General features: G+C 33.8%; 1 protein-coding gene across 4 annotated transcripts in view; it reads right to left on the bottom strand.

Moving 5' to 3' along the window:
• Positions 1–244: 244 nt before the first annotated feature.
• LOC108917188 (tyramine receptor 1) overlaps positions 245–23,929 on the bottom strand; it is a 147,054-nt gene continuing 123,369 nt past the window's right edge. For all 4 annotated transcript variants that reach the window (XM_018723671.2, XM_018723672.2, XM_018723670.2 and 1 more), the window contains 2 exons: positions 7,772–8,102; positions 245–1,851 (listed from right to left, as the gene is read on the bottom strand). In XM_018723671.2, coding sequence (XP_018579187.1) covers positions 800–1,851; positions 7,772–8,069 — 1,350 coding nt within the window. In that variant the 5' untranslated portion in view covers positions 8,070–8,102 and the 3' untranslated portion in view covers positions 245–799. The remainder of the gene's footprint in view (positions 1,852–7,771; positions 8,103–23,929) is intronic.

Genomic DNA, 23,929 nt, shown 5'->3' with positions numbered 1-23,929 from the left:
TATCTCGGAAACTTCTTGATTTTTTTATCTAAAAAAAATTGTGGCTATTTAAGACAAAGAAAGGTATACTTTCACCGAGTTTCTTCAAAATTAAATTATTTTTGCGGAAATGAAAAATGAAAAACGAAAAATCAGATAAAAACCTGTTTCTCGCATTTTTCTCGGAAATTTTGAGGTTATCTTAAAAAGTGACCGCATTAAAAGTTGTAGATTTTTGCATGATCTACAACTCTTGTATTGGATACTTTTTTGTATGACGTCAACTTTCGCCAGAAATCCCAAATATACAATTTCAATCAACCCTCCGCCTCCCCTGCTCACTCATTTATTTATTTTTTTTTCGTTTATTATAAGCCCCTTTACCACTTCCACTTATAAAAGTCCAGGTAACAATTTTCTTTTTTTTCCCCTCTAAATCAGTTATTTCGGTCGGTCTAATATTTCTCATGGGTGTACGAGTAAAGAAAATGTATTTTTACTGTAGTATTGCATACTTACTTTGGAACTAAGCAAAAATACTTGAATAATCTCTTTACAATATTTTTACATCAACTCCTACACTTAGTATAAACTATCAACATATTTCCTATGAAATCAGTCTTGATAAAAAATACGGGAATCTCTTCAAATTATTTGCCGACGGATGATAGTATTTTATTAACCCTTAAAACTTTCTAAGTACGTGTAGATCACAATTCCCTAAAAATTTTGAATATACTTACTACCCGAAATCCTTACGAGATCAGTTTAGTTATTCACAAATCACCAGTACCACGTAAGTTTAGAACCACAAATTTTTTTAAGTTTGTGCCAAGCCTAAAAGTTTTCGGAAGGCCCGCCTAAAGTCCATATTAAAAATTGTATAAATGATCGGGTTCAGTACGGAATTGATGTAACCTAACCAAGTTATGAAGTTGATGAGTCTACTGGATGGGCAACATATAGGGCAGAAGGGTTTAATCACATACATTAAGAAGAACGGCAACCAGCACACCACGAACACACCCATGATGATGCCCAAGGTCCTGGCAGCCCTCCTTTCTTTAGACAGAGAGATCCTTTGTTTTTCTTCTATGAACTGATACACGAATCCTGGCCTTTTCGGCTCACTCAGCACTACCTTCGGACTAGGCTTCGAGTTTGAGATAGTTATGGTGGTGGTGGAACTGAGGGTACCCTTGTTGTTGTCAGAGGTGCAAGGGTTCGAGTTCCTTCTTTGGGACAAGGAAGAGTTTTCCGCGTTGTCAGTCAGAGAGTCTTCGTGAGTCAGTATGGGCTTGAGAGTATTAGTGTCGCTGTCTTTGGCTTTCTTCTTCTTGGTCTTCTTGTCTTTGGTTGTTTTTCCGTTGACTTCCAGCTGTTCGTTGTGGTTAGTCTCGCTGCTTACACTCTCCCTATCCTGCTGGTTATCCTTGTTGTTCGCGTAAGCGCATTGGTTCTTGGATATATTTATCTTGGAGGCTTGTGCCCTCTCCCTCAATCTCCTCTTGGTGGCTATGAATATTTCGACGTAGACTATCGTCATTATGAAGAGAGGGATGAAAAACGACCCCAACGAGGAGTATATGACGTAACCTTGACGTTCTGTGAGCTTACATACTTGTCTTTGCAGGAAGACGTCTGGTTCCGGCCAATCGTTCCAGCCGATGAGCGGTGGGGAACTGATGAGCAGTGACAGAATCCAGACCCCTGCTATCATTAAGAGGACCCGCTTCACTGTCCTCTTCTGCGCGTAGTTGATGGGGTCCGTTATCGCCCAGAATCTGTCCAAGGCGATGGCGCACAGGTTCAAGATGGAGGCGGTGCAGCACATGACGTCTGAGGTTAGCCACATTTTGCAGATGTGGATTCCTGGAACAATGGAAAGATACTGGTTGAGTTAAGAGTTTTGAACTGATTGTAATCGATGACATTAGATTGTGATTTCGGGTTTGGATCTAGGATCAAGAAAGGAATTTGCGTAATTCTTATTTAGATGTTTGAAAACGAAACATTTCCCTTGCAGAAAGGATTTTCGTGAATTTTTTATGTAAACCGCAATATTTTCATAGATAACACTAGCAACCCGCCCCGGCTTCGCACGGGCAAATATAAAATAGCCTATGTTACTCCGAGGAGATGTAGCTTTCGGTAAAATTGGTTGAGTAGTTTTTGAGTTAAATCGTAACAAAAAAAAATCAATCATCTTTCATCTAATGTGACCCTAATATTAATTTTAAAATAATTCACGATATATCTATATACCTAAAGACAACAAACGAACTCAAAACAAAAATGCAAAACCTTTAAATTTAAAACAATAAAGGTAACTATCAACAATGTGAAAACAAAACGAATTAAATTAAGTACCTGTGTTCGGGACTATCAATTTTAATTAATAAGTAAGTAGTTAGGTATCTAACTACCTAAAGAAAACAAACACGAAACAAAAATGCGACTATGATTCACAATAAGAAAAAAACAAACAAATTATTAAAACTCATTGAAATAAAAGTATGTTTGCAAGCATCTATGTATTTTCCGACTACCTAAAGACAACAAATACAAAACAAAAATGTGACCTTAAAATATCGAACGCAATTATAACTTTCCAACAACACCCAGAAAGAAAACACAGTCATCAGGATCACGGGCGCGTTATCGTTCGGCTTATTAGCTAAACAGTAGGCAAGACGGTGCGGGGGGAGGGTCGGCGATCGCATCAAGCGAAGCGAGGCGCTTGAATTTTATTCTCGCGTCCGTAATATTTTTGCGATTACTACTAAGATATTCATTTAAATTATATGGTGTAAAAGGGTAAAATAATATGCATGAAATGCTTAAAGCCTCTAACTTATTTAAAATGATAAGGATTAATACCGTATTTGTGTAAATAGCTTTTACATTACCGCTTTATAATTGTCAATTTTTTAAAGTATTAAAATGGATATAGATAGTATGTTATCTTTAACATATAGACATATGCCATCGCGGACTTTTCTGTAGGCATATATAAGATACACAATTCCACCATACATTGATACACTACATAAACCTTCGGACTACACTACTGAAACCTTACTCGAGAACCACTCTATCCATTGGTGAAAACAGCATGAAAATCGGTGCAGTAGTTTTTGAGTTTATCGCGAACAGACAGACAGACAGACAGACAGACGCGGCGGAGGACTTTGTTTTATAATATGTAGTGATTAGCTAATAGTTGAAATAAAACAAATCTGACGGAATATCTACCATCTTCAAAACAAATAGATTTCTCTAGATAAAGAAACCTTGCCCACTGGTCAAATCGCGAATTATCTCACAGTAAAATTTTAGCCGACTGCATTTAGGCAACTACATGAACGCAGGCTCGACTCGACAGAGAAAACCGTTCAAAAATCACCGAGAAAAGATAATTATTTGGAATAAAATCCCTCTGCTCGCGGCATGTAATTATCAGCAGCAGTTAATTGATGATCCGGCAGCCAACAAGCTCTGGTTTATGAGCACGTCGATATTTTTTATCCGATTAGGGTATAACTAATTTTGTTCGGTCTGATTAGAGCTGGAAACGTAATTTCAACGCCTGCTGTTTCCGGTCGGGATAAACGTGTCGGTAGGAAAATATTCCTTAATGGGGTACGGACTCACAATTTTTTTAGTCCAAATTACAATTTATACTCCGGCAAATTTAAAATCAAACTTTAACTGAACTACCATTCCAAGGCTGAAAACATACATACATATTGAATTTTCGAAATCGAGAGAGTTGCACTAACCAAATTTCGACAGGACATAGCTAAAACAATGCGAAACATCGCCTAAATGTTAAACCGCCGTTCTTGGTGGTGAAAATAATTCGAAATATATGGAATGATTTAGTTTTCGCAGCAGAAAACATACTGTTATGATATTCTAAGTTGAAACGTTAAATGTTAATAAATAAACGTTAATAAATAGAATAACATAATGTTGAAAATTTAGACATATTTAGGCTAGAAAAGTAGAGAAAAACTGACAATAGAGATGTGAAACTAGACATGAGAAAATGAATGATAAAATTTACATATAGAATAAGTTTGTTTAATAAAAAGGCAAAATGGTTAGATGAATACATCAATGTAATGTAGTGACTCCTAAAATAAACAAAAGCAAGTCAAAATTAAATAAATAAATGGTGAATTCAGTTACCAGTTTTGAAACGTCAACGATTTTCAGAAGTAATCTGCCATCTGCCAAAAGTGTAATCTTCCATTAGTTAAAATTTTCTCAACTACCAAATACCTACTGGAAATTTATATTATGGGAACAATGTTATTTAACCAAATGTGCAAAGTATAAATTGACAAATAAAAATTAGTGAAGTGCAGTGAGAAAATACAACAGCAGGTGAAGTGCAAACCCTATTTACCATTGGAAAATCAAGTACATGGGACCAGTTTTACGACCTAGCGCACCTGAAATCCAACATCGACTATCACGAGGATTACGTCACCTGGTAGGCATCTCCAAAACCAATATAACGAGCGTTCAAATAAAAACGTGGTCAAGTTGGTTCTGAAAATTTGGACGTAGGGCGTAGCGTATAGCAAATGAACTTAAACGTCATCTGTCAAAGCGCTATATCGCCGCTATCAATTTGAATATTTTCGTTTTAAAAAGCGTTTAAAATGGTGTTTTCTCAAGAACAAAAAGTGTTTATCATAGAGTCCTACTTTAGAAATGGACGCAAGATTGATGGAATATGGAAGTATTCTATTGAGGAATGTTTCATAGAATTTCAAAATCAATTTCCCGGCGTTGTTGAGTACAAAATTTTTCAAAGTGCAGTTCAGCGTTGTGTTAATGTTTTTCGTGAAACGGGCAGTGTAACAAGAAAAGAAGGAAGCGGCCGACCTAAAAAGCGGACTGAAGAATTAAAAGAAAATGTCCAACAAATAATGGAAAATGCGCCAAGAACTTCTGTACGTGTTTTATCACAAATGGTGGGAGTATCAGTCGGTACCTGCCACACAGTGTTAAAAAAAGATTTGCGTTTGTTCTCCTATCGTTTAACTTGTCAGCAAGAACTTCATGAAGTTGATTTTCCGCGACGGGCTGTATTTTGTGAATGGTTTTTAAACAACTACGGTGAACTTCATAATATCACCTTTTTTTCTGATGAAGCCTGGTTTCATTTAAGTGGTTACGTAAACTCACAGAATATGAGAATGTGGTCTTCTGAAAAACCAGATAACTTTTTTGTCGAGGGCCCTCTACACGCTCAAAAAATTGGAGTTTGGTGTGCTCTCAATCGAAGGAGGATTTATGGACCTATTTTTTTTAATGGTACTCTTACTGCGCAAAGGTATAGAGAAGAAATTATCGCTCCTTTTGTTAACCAGCTGGAAGAAAACGAAATTACAAACTTTTACTTTCAACAAGATGGCGCAAGGGCACATACGGCAGGCGAGACGATGAATATGTTGAGGGAAGTTTTCCAAAATCGACTAATAAGTCTCAATGCTGAACATGAATTTCCACCGAGGTCATGTGATATTACGCCGTGTGATTTCTTTTTGTGGCCTTACCTTAAAAACACTATTTTTGAACTGCCTATTCCTGATTTAAACCATCTGCAGGCTCGACTTATAGACAAGATTCGTGAAATTAACAATACCCCGAGCATCTTAGAAAATGTCTTTAATTCTTTGAGGAACAGGTGTGAAAAGTGCTTGGAACAAGGAGGGGGACACTTTCAGCAGCTGCTTTAATTTATTGTTATAACAAGGAGGGGGACACTTTCCGCAGCTCCTTTAATTGTTTGTTATTGTTATCACGATTATTCTTTAAAATAAAGTTATATAGTCATTAACGTTATTGAAACTGACAGCTGCTATACAGCTCGTTGAGAAATGAGGTTAAGTTGGTCGCTATAAGCTACTCCCTACGTCCAATGTGTCAGAGCCAACTTCGACCACGTTTTTATTTGAACGCTCGTTATAAATGCGTTACGCGAGTTTCGTACTTCTAAAAATTGGCCAATTTAAAAATCTCACCGTACGAATTCGTAAATAACAATCAAACTGATAACTTTAAAGTAAATTACTTGAACCTACCAAATTATCCAAATATTTGAATAAGCAATACAATCTGTTAGTCAAATGTAAAATTGAAAACATGCATAGGTATTGAATTTGCGAAACCGAGAGAGTTGCATTAACCAAAGTACAGGACATAGCTAATACAATGCGAAACATCGCCTTAATGTTAAAAATGTTGTCACCGCCGTTCTTGAGGGTGAAAATTCGAAATTTTCGGAATTATCCAATTTTTGTGGCTGAACACATGCATAGGTATTGAATTTGCGAACAAGGACAAGGGATATCCCTGATAAGCTGTTCTAATTTCACTATACATAAATGTTTACAATAAATTACTTTCGTTAAAGAACAAATTTTAATTTTTAATTTAGCGGCAGTAAAAACGATTCTAATGACTAGGGAGTAAATTTGATATTTTTAGAAAACATACTCTTTTCTTATTCATTCCAAGAATATCATTAACTTTGTTATAATATGTCTGTTTTCAGCTTCCATCAAAAGATTTTTGAGATCGTGTAATTATGAATATCACTTATCTTCTTATATTCAGTATATCTTGATATTCTTTTGGATCACTGTTTCAAAATTGAAAACTGCAGCGAAATACAGGGTGTCCCGAAAGTCATGCAACAAAATTTGGTCACAGATTCTTAAGACAAATTTAGAGGACCCGTATTTTATCTTTTTGCCAACTGGCCCCCTCTTCCGGAGTTACACCCCCCTGAAATCTGCTCCGAAGAAGTATTTTTTATATCTCAAAACCATGTTGTACGAGAATCACTAAATTTGGTACACAGGAGTTTTATGACATATGGAATCTCACAGTACTACGCTTTTTGGCGAGAAACCCCCTTAAGACACTTTTTCGTGGGCCCCTTTGTCTTTGGAACCAAAAAAATTTGGTCGCATTTGATTTTTTTTTTAATTATTAGTTAGCTAGAAACAAATTTAGAAACTTTTTTGTCTATATTTGTTTCGTAAAATGCAATGTTTTTGAGGAAAATGGCGAATTACGATATGCATTCGATCACATTTTAACATTTTTCTCGATAACACTGCCTTTAACGAAAAAAGTATAAAGAGACAAAGTTTCTAAATTTAATGGCTTTCTAGTGGACTGATTTTAAGAAATTTAATTATGCGACCAAATTTTTTTGGCTCCAAAGAAAAGGGGGCCCACGAAAAATTGTCTTAAGGGGGTTCCCCGCCAAAAAACGTTGCAATATCAGATTCCAAATGTCATAAGACCCCTGTGTACCAAATTTAGTGATTCTCGTACAACAGGGTTCTGAGATATAAAAAAATATTATTCTTAGGGGCGGAATTCAGGGGGCTGTAACTCCGAAAGAGGGGGCAACTTGTCAAAAATAAAAAAATACGGGTCCCCTAAATTTGTCCTAAGAATCTGTGACCAAATTTTGTTGCATGAATTTCGAGACACCCTGTATTGGCAGAGGATTAAAAAATATCTACTTCTCACTTTACAAGATCTACTGTATGAACCTAAATTACAAAATTGATTACTGTCTTGTCGATTCTAGAATATTATTTTCTTAAATGTTAACATTCTCTTGGCTTGGATTTTCCTTAATGAATACATGTGTGACACGTAAGGCAAAAGGTATTAACAAAGCTCCTACGTGAACGACAGCGCAATAAGGCATAATTTAAACATAATTACAGGAACTGGGAATTGTACGACTTACCGAAGATCCATTTTCCAAGAACGGAGTAAATGACGTTGAGGGGAAGAACGAGGATGGCGACGGTTAGATCCGCCACAGCCAGGGAGACTATGAAGAAATTCTGCACGATCCTGAGGGGTTTGTATGTGAACACGCTCAGGATCACCAAAATGTTTCCGATTATGGTGAGGAGGATGAAAAACGAGAGGGTCCCGATAGTTAGCGCTGCCTCCCATTCCGGGACAGCGGTCTGGCCGAAGATCGTGCTGAAATTGCCGGGCGAGTCAACGGGACAAGTAGTGCCGTTTTGCCTTCCCATTATTTCATCGTGATTGGCCGATTAGGGTGATAGCTGAAACAAAGAGAGGGGGCGATATTAGGGGACGTTCTGTACTCTCGCAGTTGGGAAAAATGCGAGTAAAGCCTTTCATCCCTCGGCCAAATTAAAGTCCGCTTGACAACCTTTTCAAAATTCGGTTTTGTGTTTGGGTGTTTTAAAATTATATTGTTCAATGCGCACATCAAAGGTATTTAGGGCGTTAGCAATTTTTTATTCAATTACGGCTCTCAGTAATCTCCATCGATTACGTGTTAAGTGGTTTCTGTGTAATGAACAACTTTGTCCACGTTCTCAATAAGAAATATTTTTTTTAATTACATATTCTGTTTCAATGACTTGTATTTGTGGAATACCACTCCAAATCACTGAAGTCGTGACCCGGTCATTTTTAATTTTCCTGATTTTTTGGTGTTATTTAGTACCCATTTAGAGTAGCTTTCATGAATTTTTTCAAATTTTTATTTCCACCCCGCAATAAGTTATAAGCATTTGAATAGTTTGGATAAAAAATTTTCATATACTTATAACTTGGCGAAAATGAAAGGTATCCTAAACTTTTTTTTCATTTTGTTTGTTTTGAGATGTAGTTTTATAAAAAAATAATATAAAGATAATACATTTTTAGTTTTTTGAGCTTTTTTGACTTTTAAACCAAAAAATTATTATTTCTTCAAAAAATTCTCAAACAAATCGTCTTTCAATAAGCAAAGGACCCCACACAAATCTTATGGAAATTGGGTCCCGGTCAAATTCGCTGAATTNATAATAAAATTACTAATAATGGGAAATAAAACGAATATTGTTCAAATGAATGTGTAAACACGAACGCCGCTTATCACAATTGCCCGCCAAATTTATTTCGTTACTGCATTTTTTGAATTGCCAGTTAAATAATGATTCTTTGCACAAATAAACAAATACTAGTCACATTTTTGACCACATTATTTAATTTTATAGTAATATCTGTACAGGTGGTGACCACTATGATTAAGCAACAAGCGGAGCATTGCACAAAGTGGAAATCTGGTCAATATCAGGAATATGATACTCCCCTTCTATTTTGCTGTAACTCCTTGTTGCACTCCTCGCAAATCATTCGCAAGATTCCCGCTGGGTACGGGCTAATCCTCATTAAATTTCGACACCACCGACGCATTTCGAAGATAATTTTCAGCAATTACAGGGAACGGTGTACATTAAGTAACAGCGACTAATGGCATCGCGAGCGGGAAAACTCAATGTATCCGACAGTTCGTTGAACGCTCAAGGTTGAGCCTCACCTGTGAAAATCATATTTAGGGGGGATCCGGCCTCTTGGAAAATATCCAATTTGCGGCGGGAGAAAATCATAAATTACACAGACGAGCCCGATATTGGCAATAAGTCAGAGACGGCATGAAGGGAACAGGTAACATTTTTTTTAAATCGCTGTTCTGAACGTAAATTTATTTATTGACTACCCACATTTCGAGAAGGTGACATGCAGTGCCGGTCTTAATGAATTTTTAGGCCATAACCCTGAAAACAAAAGTTGTAAAAAATGTCTTCTTCTACAAAACACAATATATTTATAAACTCAATGTCAAATCTTAATAATTATGATCTATTTTTAACTATTAGGAATGAAGAAATAAAAAAAATATGTCGCAGTGAAAGTATCAATGGAGTATTTCATAAAAAAATGTAAATGCACATATAAAATTAATGCGAAATATACAATTTTACTAATAACTATTTAACTATATAAATTTATTTCGAATTTTAGAAATCAGAAGTAATCCCACATAATATGGTATTGTTGGAAAGATAGTTCCTATTTTTCATATTAGCTGGTAAAAATAGGCCATTCCATTTAAAAAAATTTAGTAATTTTTGAATTTGCAAACCTCGATCACTCTGTATAACTAAAGAATAGTGACAACACTTCTGTGGTTTCTAAGAAAATTTAAACAATCAATGATTGTTTATGTCGCAGATTTGTTAAAACGACATTATACTGAGTGTTTACAAATGGCTGTATCGTAGTCTGTTTTCGGATTCATGAGCCTCTACTAGGAAAACGGGCCATCGCAACGCCCATACACCCTATATTATTTTGCTAAAGTTTGATAGGGCTATCTAAATATGAGAAAATATACAGGGTGTTCTATTTACAAAAATGCAATGCATATATGATTAGTACACAAAACTGCAAATAATTTTAAAATGTGCTCCCTGGACAAAATTTCATTTTGATATCTCTTTAAACTTAGGAGCTATCCTCCGTCAACACACTAATGGCGGACCCGGTATAATAAATTTTGGTTTAATAGCGTATATTATCTATAAAAAATTTAAATACAAAAAAAAATTAATTCGAAAAAATAGAAAAAAGAAAGATCCCACTCTAGAACCTGTATCATAAATTTGCATATTGAAGACGATTTTTGAGAATTCTTCGAAGATAAAAAACGCCACTCGTTTTCAAAAAGCACTTTTTTTTGTTTAAAAACTAAAAAAACTCAAAAAACTAAAAATGTGTTATTTTTATACTCTTTTTTATAACATTACATCTCAAAACGAACAAAATTAAAAAAATATATATATCTAGTTTTGTCAAGTTACAGGTATTTGAAAATTTATTTTAACGTCTCCTATTTATTATTATTCTGGGACACTCGGTATAAAAAATTGGTTTAATAGCGTAAAAAATTAAAATAAAAAAATGAATATGAAAAAAAAAAATAAAAAAATATTCCACTCCAGAACTTGTCTCATAAAGGATATTGAACAACGATTTGCTTCCAAATTTTTTGAAGAAAATAAATAACGGCTCACTTTCAAAAAGCACTTTTGTCGTTTAAAAATTAAAAAAAAAGAATCTAAAAATATATTATTTTTATATATTTTTTAAACTACATCTCAAAACGAACAAAATGAAAAAAAAATATCTTTGGTTTTTGCCAAATTGCAAGTATTTGAAAATTTTTTACCCAAAATAGTCAAATGCTCAACTTCTAGAGCGGTTGAAATAAAAATTTTTAAAAAATTATGAAAACAACTCTAAACGGGTAGTAAATAATATAAAAAAAATCAGGAAAATTAAAAATGATCGGATCACAATCCTCAGAAATTGGATATGGAATTTAATTTAAAGGTATTGAGCTCAATAAAAATTTTCTCTTACATTTTAGTTGTGAGTTAAGTTAAAAAAACATAATATAAATTGGAATAGATTAAGTGTTTTTACACCATTTACATGCGATGGAACTTTACATATTTTAATGTCTGAGCAATAAAATCACAGAAGTCACAGAAGTGACCATTTTTAATCTATTGTAAAAGTATTGGACTAATTCAAACAAATTTCACAAGAGATCTTGTCAAAGTCAAGTCGACGTAATAAATCTAGGCATGTCTAACTCCAGAAAAGAAATTCCTACTAATTTTTGTGAATTGTGCATTTCTTATGGGTTCATGTAGGTACCCATTGTACAACGGTTCAAGAATTAAAACACCTATTTTTTAAGTATAATATTCCTTATATTATCTTCACCATTGGAATATTCAGTTTTTAAATTTAAAATTGTTTCTGTAATTTGACTCTAATAAAAATATTGAACTTGCATTGGTGGTAACATTACCAGTATCTATATTTGCGACAATCAAAACCGGAACACCTACTACATAGTTTGCAAGGACAACATAAAGATATAGGTGTCCAATTTCTTTCTTACAGCAAGTAAATATTTCGTCTGTTGCCTATAAAGTAATAATTTAATTTAGTAGGTAAGGTTTCGTAAGGTAATGTATTGCTGTTCACTTAACTGCAATAAAAAAAACAATTACCTTTACAGAACTTCTCGTCTTCACCTTTATTACTATATTTTCAACTTTTATCCCATCCGAACGACTTTGTTTACTTCTTATGCACCATCAATAAACTTCAATATTTTATTATTGCTGTTATTGCCAAGTATTTTATCTATCTATTTGGGTCGGAACAACATCTGCGACATATAAGACCAAAATAAATACCAATTATTTCAGAGATCGCGTTTTAAAATATGAGACTATTTGTCCTATTTTAAACGTGGATATAGTATAGTTCCGTATTTCGCGTATTAACGGCATTTTGTTTGTATTTGAATATTCCCTCAGGCAATTTACTGTAATTCGAGAATTGATCAGCAAAAAAGTATACAAAACGCCCGCTTCCAATAATAAATAAAAGCTTGGCAAAGCCTCGAAACTTTCAGCTGTACAATCTCTCGTTGCAATAAATATGATATGTTTCAAGGGATATTGATGTTAAATGATTATATTTCCATGTAAATGTAATGGGTTTTTTCAATAATTCGAAAATCATTATTTGTAATTAATTACTTAACTTGAATGCCTTTTTCTACTAGTATACATTATTGAAAGTCATTAAAATAAATATTTTTATACACAATCATCTTATAATCGGACTTTTATCCACACAAGAACCGTCTAAAATGATACTTTATCCACTAGTGGAATAAAGTAACTATTTCACTAGTAGAATAATGAAAAACTAATAAACCTATAATAAATCAAATTTAATTTATTTACTTACTGACATTAACATTTACATTTATAGTAATAGACATCTCGTTTTTTGTTTTATCACATTTAACTCCCTTTCCGTTAATAACAGCCCTTGTAGCATTGTTGCCATCATATTCGGAACGCATATGAATATCTGTCACTTATACAATAAATAATAGTATAACATAATAATATTCTATTAAAGAACTTTTAAAAATTCCCCTACATTTTCACATAACGTATAACGCTTCTTCCGACTGACAAATACACGTTCTACAGCTAACGTCATATACTTGTGCAAATAAAATAAAGCGCTGGCGAGAAAGAATGCACCTCATTATTTTTCCGGTCTGCAGCCAGGCTTGAATTTGCTTTCCCTGATGAATAAGGGAGAATAATCAGGACATTAATTTTCAGGAATTTGCAGCTCAGTTCATTATATAGTTTTTTATGCATCTTTTGTTTTATTTAAGTTTCATTACAAAATCAACGTGGTGAACAAAACGGTCTACCTATTAAAAAATAAGGAGTTGTTGCATCAGTGATGGCGTATTGAAAATAACTCAAATTTAATTATTTATTAGTTAACAAACAATGAGACAACAAGTTTTCAAAAACAAACACAGACAATGGCGGATTGTTGGAAGTCAAATTAAATTTTTGTTACAATATGAATATGAATATGAATATGAACAAATAACACCAAAAATAAAACACAATACATCTTTTCGTTAAATCTGTGACGTTTTGCTTCTGTAGAACCCTCGAAACATTGTATGCAAACAAAACTCGTTTTATATTAGGTCGGTTTACGCTCGACGAAACAATAACCATACCTACCTATTACTTAAAATAATTGTTTTATGGCGCCCAAAATGTACGTTATTCGAAATATTCGGTCCGTAAATAAATAATAATGACCCTAAACTTTCCTGTTTAGCGGCTCGAAAATGCCTTTTATGTATTCAGACGTGCTTGGCAAACAAGACGAGGCACCACCGAAAAGTTTGCTTTCGCATTCGAGACGGGAGAATTGGCCTCAAATTTGATATTAAGTCCGTTTTATTATTCTGAACTAAAGGTATAATGTCAACAGGCAAGCTAAATTGTTCCTAACCTACTACAAATACGTAAAATATATTAAATTTTTCAAAAATCGAGGTTAAAAGGTTAATCAACTTAAGTGTTATATAAAAAAAATAATGTCACGAAACTAGCTGCGTTAAATAAAGGCGTTGAAGAGATAAAGACTTTGTTATTTGGTTTTTGATAAAAAATTGGTTTAAATGAATAATAATTAAAATTGTTAAAACATATTGAGTACCTCTGGTATCGTCACTGGCGTACGTACTACATAAAAAGAGGTAAATAGTTGTGGACGCAGATAGTGTGAAGTATGCTTTATTACCCCGTTTTTTTGTTGCAAACAGAAAAATTATGGGTTCAGTGTAAGGTTATCATCAGTTTGCTTTAATTTTTATGCGTATCTTCTATTGTTTTATTAATATTATTATCGAACAAATGTTTAAGAGAAGTCATTTATTTTATTGGAATCCTAATTGTAACTGTATTTTTAACAGTATGATGAGAACTGTGAATTTTATTTACAGCAATTTGTTCAAACACTGGTACACATACCTAGTCGCGCTATTGATGGAGTCAGCGCCAGCGGTTCAAAAAATGTTTCTCCGTATTATTGTGGCAAATCGGTTGATATTTAAAAACAAATATTCTATTTCTATCTATCGAATATCCTCCCAAGTTCGAAGATGATGATGAGACAAATTCCTATGCAACTTCCGCCTCTGTTTTACTTACTGTTTCAAAAACACATTCAGCGTCTGAGTTTTATTTCACCGAAATGCACTGTACATTCAAATCGCGTCGCGAGGAGTATCTACATTTTCATCGCAGCTTTACTCGCGAGTCTAAATTAGCAATCAAACTTTCAGCTTCAATGATAGAAACGGCAAGTTAATATCGTGAGACGAATTAAAATGAGACGCTGCTGCAAAGTCGCAGGCAAACTTTTTCCATTTATTTATTATTCGATACAAAATAAGATCGGAAGTGTGAATTAAGGAAAGAAGAGAAGCCAGCTAGGGACGTGGACGTTACTAGGGAGCCATAATTAAAACGTCTTCGCAAATTAGAGCAACAAATGCGACTCAAATTAGCTTGGAATTAACTCTGCCTTTTGAGGAAAATTGAAAGATAAGGTTTGCAAAAAGTTTTATTAAAATGCTCAGTTGTTTTTAAAGTGGATTACAGGAACTGTTAAAGTTTCCGAAAGTCCGTCATTTTGCAAATCTTTTTTTCTTTCCGGACTGGCGTGGTCTTTAAAGTTGTAGAATTAATCCTGACAGCGTTTAAGTACTTCGTGTAATAAAATTTTACAATGTATTTCGTGCACCGACATTTAACAGTAAAAAATATTACATTGCCCTAAAATTATATATAAATAATTTATTTAGATATTTCGAAATTACAACATCCAACGGGACAAAGTTCTAATTACAGGGTAAGGTAAAATAGAAAAGCTAAATTAAAACCAAAAAGCAACTAACATTAAGTAAAAAGTAAGTACTATAAAAGATAGAGCAAGATAGGGCAGAAAAACTTAGATATAAACAATAACATAAATAAAACAAACTAAATAACACATAAAAGATTAGGATAAAATTAACAGTTTCGAGTAAATTTAATATTTTCGGTGGATGACCCTGGTAGAAAATAATTCACGTACATTGTTCTGTGACAACAGCATTTTGCATACATTCACCGTAAATCAATAGCATCTCTCCCAGTTCGTGATTACCACCATTATGCGTTACACTACCTATTTATTATGTTTACAATTTTGAACCTTTTATCATAATAGTTACTAGAAAGCTAGACATCTCTTAGTTGTTGGATCCTAGAAAAGCATTTCAGTAATATTAGACTTCCCGTTACATATATTATGTGCAATCATTCCCGTATCAGCCGTTATGCAAATTTTATAAAAGGGGCTGATATAAGAATTCATGTAGGTACAGTGTAATAGAATACAGCCTGATGTAAAGTAAAAATTTAATTCCAGATACACTACCCTCTACCTATAATATTTCATCGGTTATTCCATTACTCCAGTAAAATTATTAAACGGTACAGAATCCTTGAAGCATACATTGCATATTTTTCATATTTTCTACAACGTGATACCACAAAATAGTTTTCTGCTTTACAGTCAAGTTTTACGGAACACAGAACAGAAAAATATGTACTGTAAAATGAAATATAGTGCGGAATTATATAAATATGGAAGTAGCTGCAGTTTGCTCTAGCTTATGTGATAATCTCTAAAAAATACACGAACATTCGCTTGAAATATTAAATAAAAGCTCGGTTAATCGCTAGAGCTAATCTCTAAAACCGATTTAAGTGCTGCACAGTGCATTTTTTTTAATAAAAACCCACTGAGGACTAGATCTGTTCGTGTACAATTTATTTTCAATAGCGGGGGTGAGCATTTTTATGTTTAATTATTAACATTTCGAAGTTGGTAAATGATTTCCTAAATATATGGTTTAGTAATCGGTAATTAAGTTACGGTTATGGAAGCTCGTCAATACTGTCAATTTCTTAAATCCCACGAAAAAATACTTTTGGAATGTTTTTATCATTCATTTATTAAATGATATATTCGGTTTTCACTCTTTTAAATCATTTAAATCATCAAAACGTAAAGAGAAGATTAGAAAAAAAAGAACAATTAAGATGAAATGAGAAACAGCAGAGATAAAATGAAAATACGTCAAGATGGAATGAAAGAAGACCGTAAAAATAAATAAAGAACAGCCAGAACAAAATGAAGAACAGCAGGATCAAATGAATGGTTTGCAATAAATGAAGAATAACCAAAAAGAATTAATGGAATGAAGAACAACTCGCACGAAATGAAGATTAGTTTACGGGAGAATAGAAAGTTAGGAGAATTTCAAGTTTTCAGACAATATTGTATGAAAGTTTAAAACAATTTGTTCCTGTTACGATTTTAGGAGCAATTGTGTGAATTTTTATTACTATTGTCTGTGTGTGATAATTTTCTAAATAATAGACAGGGGCCAGTAGCTTTAGGTTTCTCTCGAGTTTTACGTTCTCTTCAAATTTTCGACGTTTCATGTTTATAACTCGCTTATTGCTTCGTAATTTGTAGCTGCGTAGGCTTAAATAATATTATACAATAAATAATTCATAAAACCCATACTGGATGTTTCTATTTAATGGACAATTATTACCGAACACTTCTGCAATATTAAATACTATCTTATTCATGATAATGATAATACAAAATTTATAAACATTTTATAAATTAATACAAGTTCTGTATATTTTTTAGCTTGTAGGAAAATCGATCAAACCGACATTGAGAATTGTTTCTCGTCCTGACAAAGGCAAGTAAGAATTACACGTGAAACGTAATATTCGATATCGTACCAGAGGACCTGACCCAATCTGATCCTTTTCGTCTTTTCACCTTAAAAATAGTGGGAAAACGAAATGAAATTTAACGCGGAACGGCTTTTACGCCGATGCATTTCGGTTCGTTATTTTCCACCAGCAACCTAGTCCCTAAATCCATTAAAGTCTCCCGTTTCAGACTGCCGGTAATTCCAATCATGAAAATGTTCTTTAACCCTTTAAAACGGGTTGTCAAAAAAAAGATCATTGTTTCCGTCTTTATCCATATTTCCCATATTTCACACAAAAATATGATATTTCGTCGATTGGTACAAGCTCAAGGAAAATCGAAGTGACAAGTCAACAACAGTTCATAATCTTAACAATTATTAGGTCGAATTGATACAAAAGTAAACAGTAGCATATCTTCCTCACATGCAGAATTTCTGTAGTTTTCAGAAGCAAATCATAATGATTTTATTTACAAAATTCCAGTTGTAGTTACAGCAAAATTATGTTCCATGATTGAATGATTTAAACTTGTTATTGGGCTTCCTTTTTTCAGATGTACCTGAAGTGGATAAACCTAATTCTGCACAGAAAAAATGTCATCAGTTCAAAATAGATGAATGAAGAGTAATCGACGTCTTATTGTTAGATATTATACTGATATCTAACAATAATACACACTGAATTCACGTTTTACTGTAATAATCCAATTTACACTGTTAATAGGAAATTGGTAGACCGCGATATTCAATTTTCCTTGGATTTCCAAAGCAATTACAAGGCATATAATCACATACTTGGAGTAAATTGAAACATATGAACCGCACTAACCTCAAATATACACGATATAACATCAATTTTACGCTCCATATACGTAGGAAAAAGGCTAAAACAAAAAATAGGAGTTACCTATTAAATTGTAGAAGAAAATAAATAATTTAATTCGCCCAGTATTTATCGAACTTACTCCAATCCTGCGAACTAAAGAAATATGTAAGTAAATAATTTTTGTTTGATATTTCACTGTTCTTTAGTGCCTCTGTCGGTACACGAGTCAGTAAATAGACATTTCTTTATGTTTGTTTTGTTACGCTGTACGTTAGTGTTAACAAGCTACACATACACACACGAGCAGACCCAGGCACAGGTTCGTCTTTCACAAAGGCTACATACGCTGTAAATCTTATCCCCTATGTAAATGAAGTCCTTTTCAAACAAGTTTCAATTCGGAACTGACTTACACGTTGCAATTGGTCACGGTTTTGTCCCGCTCTCAAAACGTACAGGACCAAGTTTCAAAATAATAACTATTGATTTATGTTTCGGCCAATAACAATGTCGACTTTTAATATAAATAATTACGTTGCATTACTTTTATTTCATTCATTTGGCATGTTTTGGAAAATAAATTAGAGGACTAGTTACTTGTAGTAACTTAAAACCATGATTAGCAGTCACTTTCTACTCAATAGACTGACAGAAAAAAAATAGAATTAATTTGAAATAACTTAACAACTTTTAAGTAAAGTAAAAGTACAAGAGTAATAGTAGAAAATGTACAGTTAATATAATATAAAAATTGGTTAGGTATTTTCACATATTTAGAAAAAATTATCTGTGTGTAAATCTGTTTTGCAGTTCAAATAAAACTAACTTTACACATTTTTTTTGCGACACGGGCGATTTATATCAGCCACTTAATTTGAGGGCATTTTTATAATTTAATTACAGCACGAAGGAGAAAAAAAACGCCATTTATTCCAATGTGGGCACTTTTACATTAATGTTTAAGAAATTACCCGCCAACTTTAATTACGTGGTGGGTATATCATTTTTGCCAGCGCCGCCTTGGTATATATAAAATACATACCCGTGAAAACGCTCGCTTATTAAAATAAATTATTATTCTTCACGAAAGGGCTTCGGGCTTGGGTTTAAGGCGTAGTAATTTTTTTTTTATATATAATTATGAGACCTGGCACGTCAAAGGAATATGAGTTATTTAAGAAGGCCATGAAATCAAACACCATACCCCTAGATTATGAAAAATTATGTAGGCACAAAGTTAATTACGTATATATTTTTATAAGCGCGAATAAATTTATAGAGGTCCCCAGATTGGCTGAATATTTTGCAATGGTAGAGGAAAATATAGGAAGGTCAAAATGATAAAGGGGTTATAGCTTGTAATGGATTGCATCGCGGTTAAATGTGCATGTTTATATTTGCATAAACTGCAGGATAAAACATTTTTATGCCTTAAAGAGAACATAAAACTTCATTAACTCACGATACTTCGCCTGCTCCAAATGTTTTTTTCATGTTATTTGACGTAATACTGAATTAAATTGACACGGACGCACTTAGGGGTCGAGGGAGCAGTTGCACGCCCAAAAGTAGGTAAAGAGCAAACTGAGATTTAGTCGCGGCTAAGGATTTGCCGAGACACCACCGAAGATACCGGCAGGGAATAGCAGGGCGGGTCCAGGGATTCTGATAGTGGGCCCGCCCCCACAGAGCTTAGCCCGAGAACAACAAGGGAAAGTCGAAGATTCCTAGCTGAGGCAGAGCAAAGAACCATCGTATTTAAGTGCAGTATATATGAAAATTAGGAGGATTCTAAGAACCATTAAATACACTGGGTGTTTCCTGATAACCATCCGCATCGTTTATTTAAAGTAAATACTGTTCTGTGTAGATGACTGATATCCTAAACATTTTTTAATTAATTTTCAAGTTTTAAACACAACTAGAGTGACGTTTGTTTATAATAAGTACAACAAAACTAACAAAAGTTCTACGTGCTACTGTGGATTTGTGGCTGGTCAGTGTTCTTTTTTTTTTGTTTTCAACAGAGAAGAAAAATAAACGTGCACGTAATTTTTTTTAAATCATACGTGACTGTCTAAACTGTTTCCATTAAAAATAAGTAGTCCCATGCGGAGAACGTGATCTGTAACAAATATTTAGGATGTAAAGTAGCCTTCTTATTGAATACATGATGAGACATTTGTATATAACACGCTTGAAATTTTTTCTCGTACTAACAGAAATAGATATTTACACCATGAAGGAGTTCTATGATTCCTAATAGGATTGCACAGTTTTTGAAACTAGAACATCCTGAAACATATACAGGCCATTCATTCCGAAGAACATCGGCAACGTTACTGGCTAATACAGGAGTTGATGTATTAGCAATTAAGAGACATGGGTGGAAATCAGCCACAACTGCAGAAAGTTATGTTGCTGACAGTTTAAGTAACCAAAATGAAATAGCCAACAGGATTCTTTACAATGACACAGCTTCAACTCCAGGTTCTAGTAGTATGTCGCTTCATGCTGTTTTAATGGATCAGTCAGATAATAGTGAGTCTCCGATGACTGAAATGGAGCGGTCAAATCATTTTGAGAAAAATGTATCCAGATTTTATAAATGTTACTAAAAAAATCCACTTACCTCCTTAAAAACAATGTATTAATATTCTATTTACTATAGTGGGAGCAGATAAAATAAAATTTCAACACACAATTATTAATATGCTTCAGTGCTTTGTCGTCTGTTAAAAAATTGTACCGATCTATTCTAATCTCTCTATTCTGGGCCTTTTCCAATTATTTTATTACGCAAGAGACGTTATTAATACAATCTTTTAATTTCGAATATAATACCATTATTTGGACGTGACAAGAAGTCCGTAAAGTATTGTCTGAAAAACTAAATTTATAACATACATTCTCCTTAATTTTTTCCATAATAGAACATTATATACAATGTCCATTGTGTAAGGAAGTTATTTTTGTTGTATAACAATATTTGTTTTATTTTCAATATTCTTAAAAGCCCCGCCAACAGGATTTCCAAGGTATTGATTGTGTAGTAGAAAATATTTTTTTTTATGAACTTTCATTGTTAAAAATTCGTGTTTTGAGGAAATCACCTTGGCTCCATCATACAAACAAGTGATTACCACTTTCTTTATATCAGCATGATTATCAGAAATAAAATTCCGATAGGTCACTGTGAGTGGGTTTTCCTACAATTAGTTGCTTGTAAAGTGTATGTGTATTGTTATTTACTTATTTTTTTACAGGTGGTAAAATACTGAAATAAACAGGACAAAAAACTGATACAACAAATTTTAGACAAGCACACTCGCTCGTCAAATTGCACCACAACAAACCAGTCCCGACTAATTATAACATATCCATCTTCCAAAGAATTAAGTTATTAAGTCCAGACTGTTCGTCTATCTCGTCTAGATAAAACGATCCTTCTAATATCCCGGGATTATCACGTTGACTTTATCACTCGGCTTCATAAAACGACCGACTGCAAATAAACTTCCGACATGATTAATGTTTCCAAAATTTTATGCTGCAGCTTTCAAAAGAAAGAGATTGAAGTGAATCGTCGTTTTTAATGGTCTTCTTGCATAAAATATCTAGGTCAATCCTGCTTAGTTCTCTATTTTTGTCAGGTGATGGTTCACAGGCGATGTAATTTCCCGGAAGCCCCTTGAATTTCGACAATAGTGTAACTATAAATCTTAGTGTCCGAGGAAGATGCGGCAATTAATGCAAATTGTAATTTAAATTACGTCTACGTGGGACTCGGGACAGGATCTATAAACTAAAACTTGTATCAACGCTGCTTTAAAGAACAGTACCCTGAAATTAGAATTAGTGACTCTACCAGGGCTATAAAAATGCTATAAATAAAGAAACTGTTAAATTACAATTAAAATAGACCTAATACTACTACTAAATTTTAACACGACAATTACCTTTAAAATAAAGTAAAACAATTGACTTAACTTTTCAGTCAGATTGTTTGTTTCTGGAAATTTCGGCAACACCTCAGCCATACTTACTATTCCTGTCACACCTGTTAGAAATATGCTTCGACTAAACACCTGCATGAACTTGAGGTTGATGCAGGTACTATATTTCCACATAATTCAAAATACAGGCTCTGTTCTAAATACATATTATATGTGCATACTAGTTGGGCTAAGCTTGCTAGAGTTGTATGACAAACAATCTTGTTGAATAACTAAGAAGAGATCAAAGCCGTTGTACCGTTATAAACAAGCAAACTATAATTAATTCGACCATAAGATTCGACGACTTTATTTCTTCTAATTTTCTTCAGGCACTGAAGAATAAATGGTTTAATATAAGTGCATGTATTATTACGTAGTAGATTAAGCACAGCTTAACGTGTAAAGAACTCATTATGTCATTCCCTATAAAAGATGATTAGAGCCACAGACCACCTAGACTGGCTTCATTCATGTTCATAAAAAAGTATTAGTGAAGATAATTTTTATAAAGCATTAAAATGTTCACTAAGTATTGGGAGAGTCCTACATGCAAAAAAATTCGTTCAAATGCACAGTCAGGCAAATGTTACAGGAGTGTTTTAGACCAAACTTGAACACGCTGTGCATATAACGAGCGTTCAAATAAAATCGTGGTCAAGTTGGTTCTGAAAATTTGGACGTTTAAAATGGTGTTTTCTCAAGAACAAAAAGTGTTTATTATAGAGTCCTACTTTAGAAATGGACGCAAGATTGATGGAATATGGAAGTATTCTATTGAGGAATGTTTCATAGAATTTCAAAATCAATTTCCCGGCGTTGTTGAGTACAAAATTTTTCAAAGTGCAGTTCAGCGTTGTGTTAATGTTTTTCGTGAAACGGGCAGTGTAACAAGAAAAGAAGGAAGCGGCCGACCTAAAAAGCGGACTGAAGAATTAAAAGAAAATGTCCAACAAATAATGGAAAATGCGCCAAGAACTTCTGTACGTGTTTTATCACAAATGGTGGGAGTATCAGTCGGTACCTGCCACACAGTGTTAAAAAAAGATTTGCGTTTGTTCTCCTATCGTTTAACTTGTCAGCAAGAACTTCATGAAGTTGATTTTCCGCGACGGGCTGTATTTTGTGAATGGTTTTTAAACAACTACGGTGAACTTCATAATATCACCTTTTTTTCTGATGAAGCCTGGTTTCATTTAAGTGGTTACGTAAACTCACAGAATATGAGAATGTGGTCTTCTGAAAAACCAGATAACTTTTTTGTCGAGGGCCCTCTACACGCTCAAAAAATTGGAGTTTGGTGTGCTCTCAATCGAAGGAGGATTTATGGACCTATTTTTTTTAATGGTACTCTTACTGCGCAAAGGTATAGAGAAGAAATTATCGCTCCTTTTGTTAACCAGCTGGAAGAAAACGAAATTACAAACTTTTACTTTCAACAAGATGGCGCAAGGGCACATACGGCAGGCGAGACGATGAATATGTTGAGGGAAGTTTTCCAAAATCGACTAATAAGTCTCAATGCTGAACATGAATTTCCACCGAGGTCATGTGATATTACGCCGTGTGATTTCTTTTTGTGGCCTTACCTTAAAAACACTATTTTTGAACTGCCTATTCCTGATTTAAACCATCTGCAGGCTCGACTTATAGACAAGATTCGTGAAATTAACAATACCCCGAGCATCTTAGAAAATGTCTTTAATTCTTTGAGGAACAGGTGTGAAAAGTGCTTGGAACAAGGAGGGGGACACTTTCAGCAGCTGCTTTAATTTATTGTTATAACAAGGAGGGGGACACTTTCCGCAGTTACTTTAATTGTTTGTTACTGTTATCACGATTATTCTTTAAAATAAAGTTATATAGTCATTAACGTTATTGAAACTGACAGCTGCTATACAGTTCGTTGAGAAATGAGGTTAAGTTGCTCGCTATAAGCTACTCCCTACATCCAATGTGTCAGAGCCAACTTCGACCACGTTTTTATTTGAACGCTCGTTACATATAAAGTAT

This window comes from Anoplophora glabripennis, unplaced genomic scaffold (assembly GCF_000390285.2).
Source record: "Anoplophora glabripennis isolate ALB-LARVAE unplaced genomic scaffold, Agla_2.0 scaffold41, whole genome shotgun sequence".
Taxonomy (NCBI): Eukaryota; Metazoa; Arthropoda; class Insecta; order Coleoptera; family Cerambycidae; genus Anoplophora; species Anoplophora glabripennis.
Note: the sequence above shows the minus strand (reverse complement) of the source record. Positions and strands in the feature narration are given on the sequence as shown.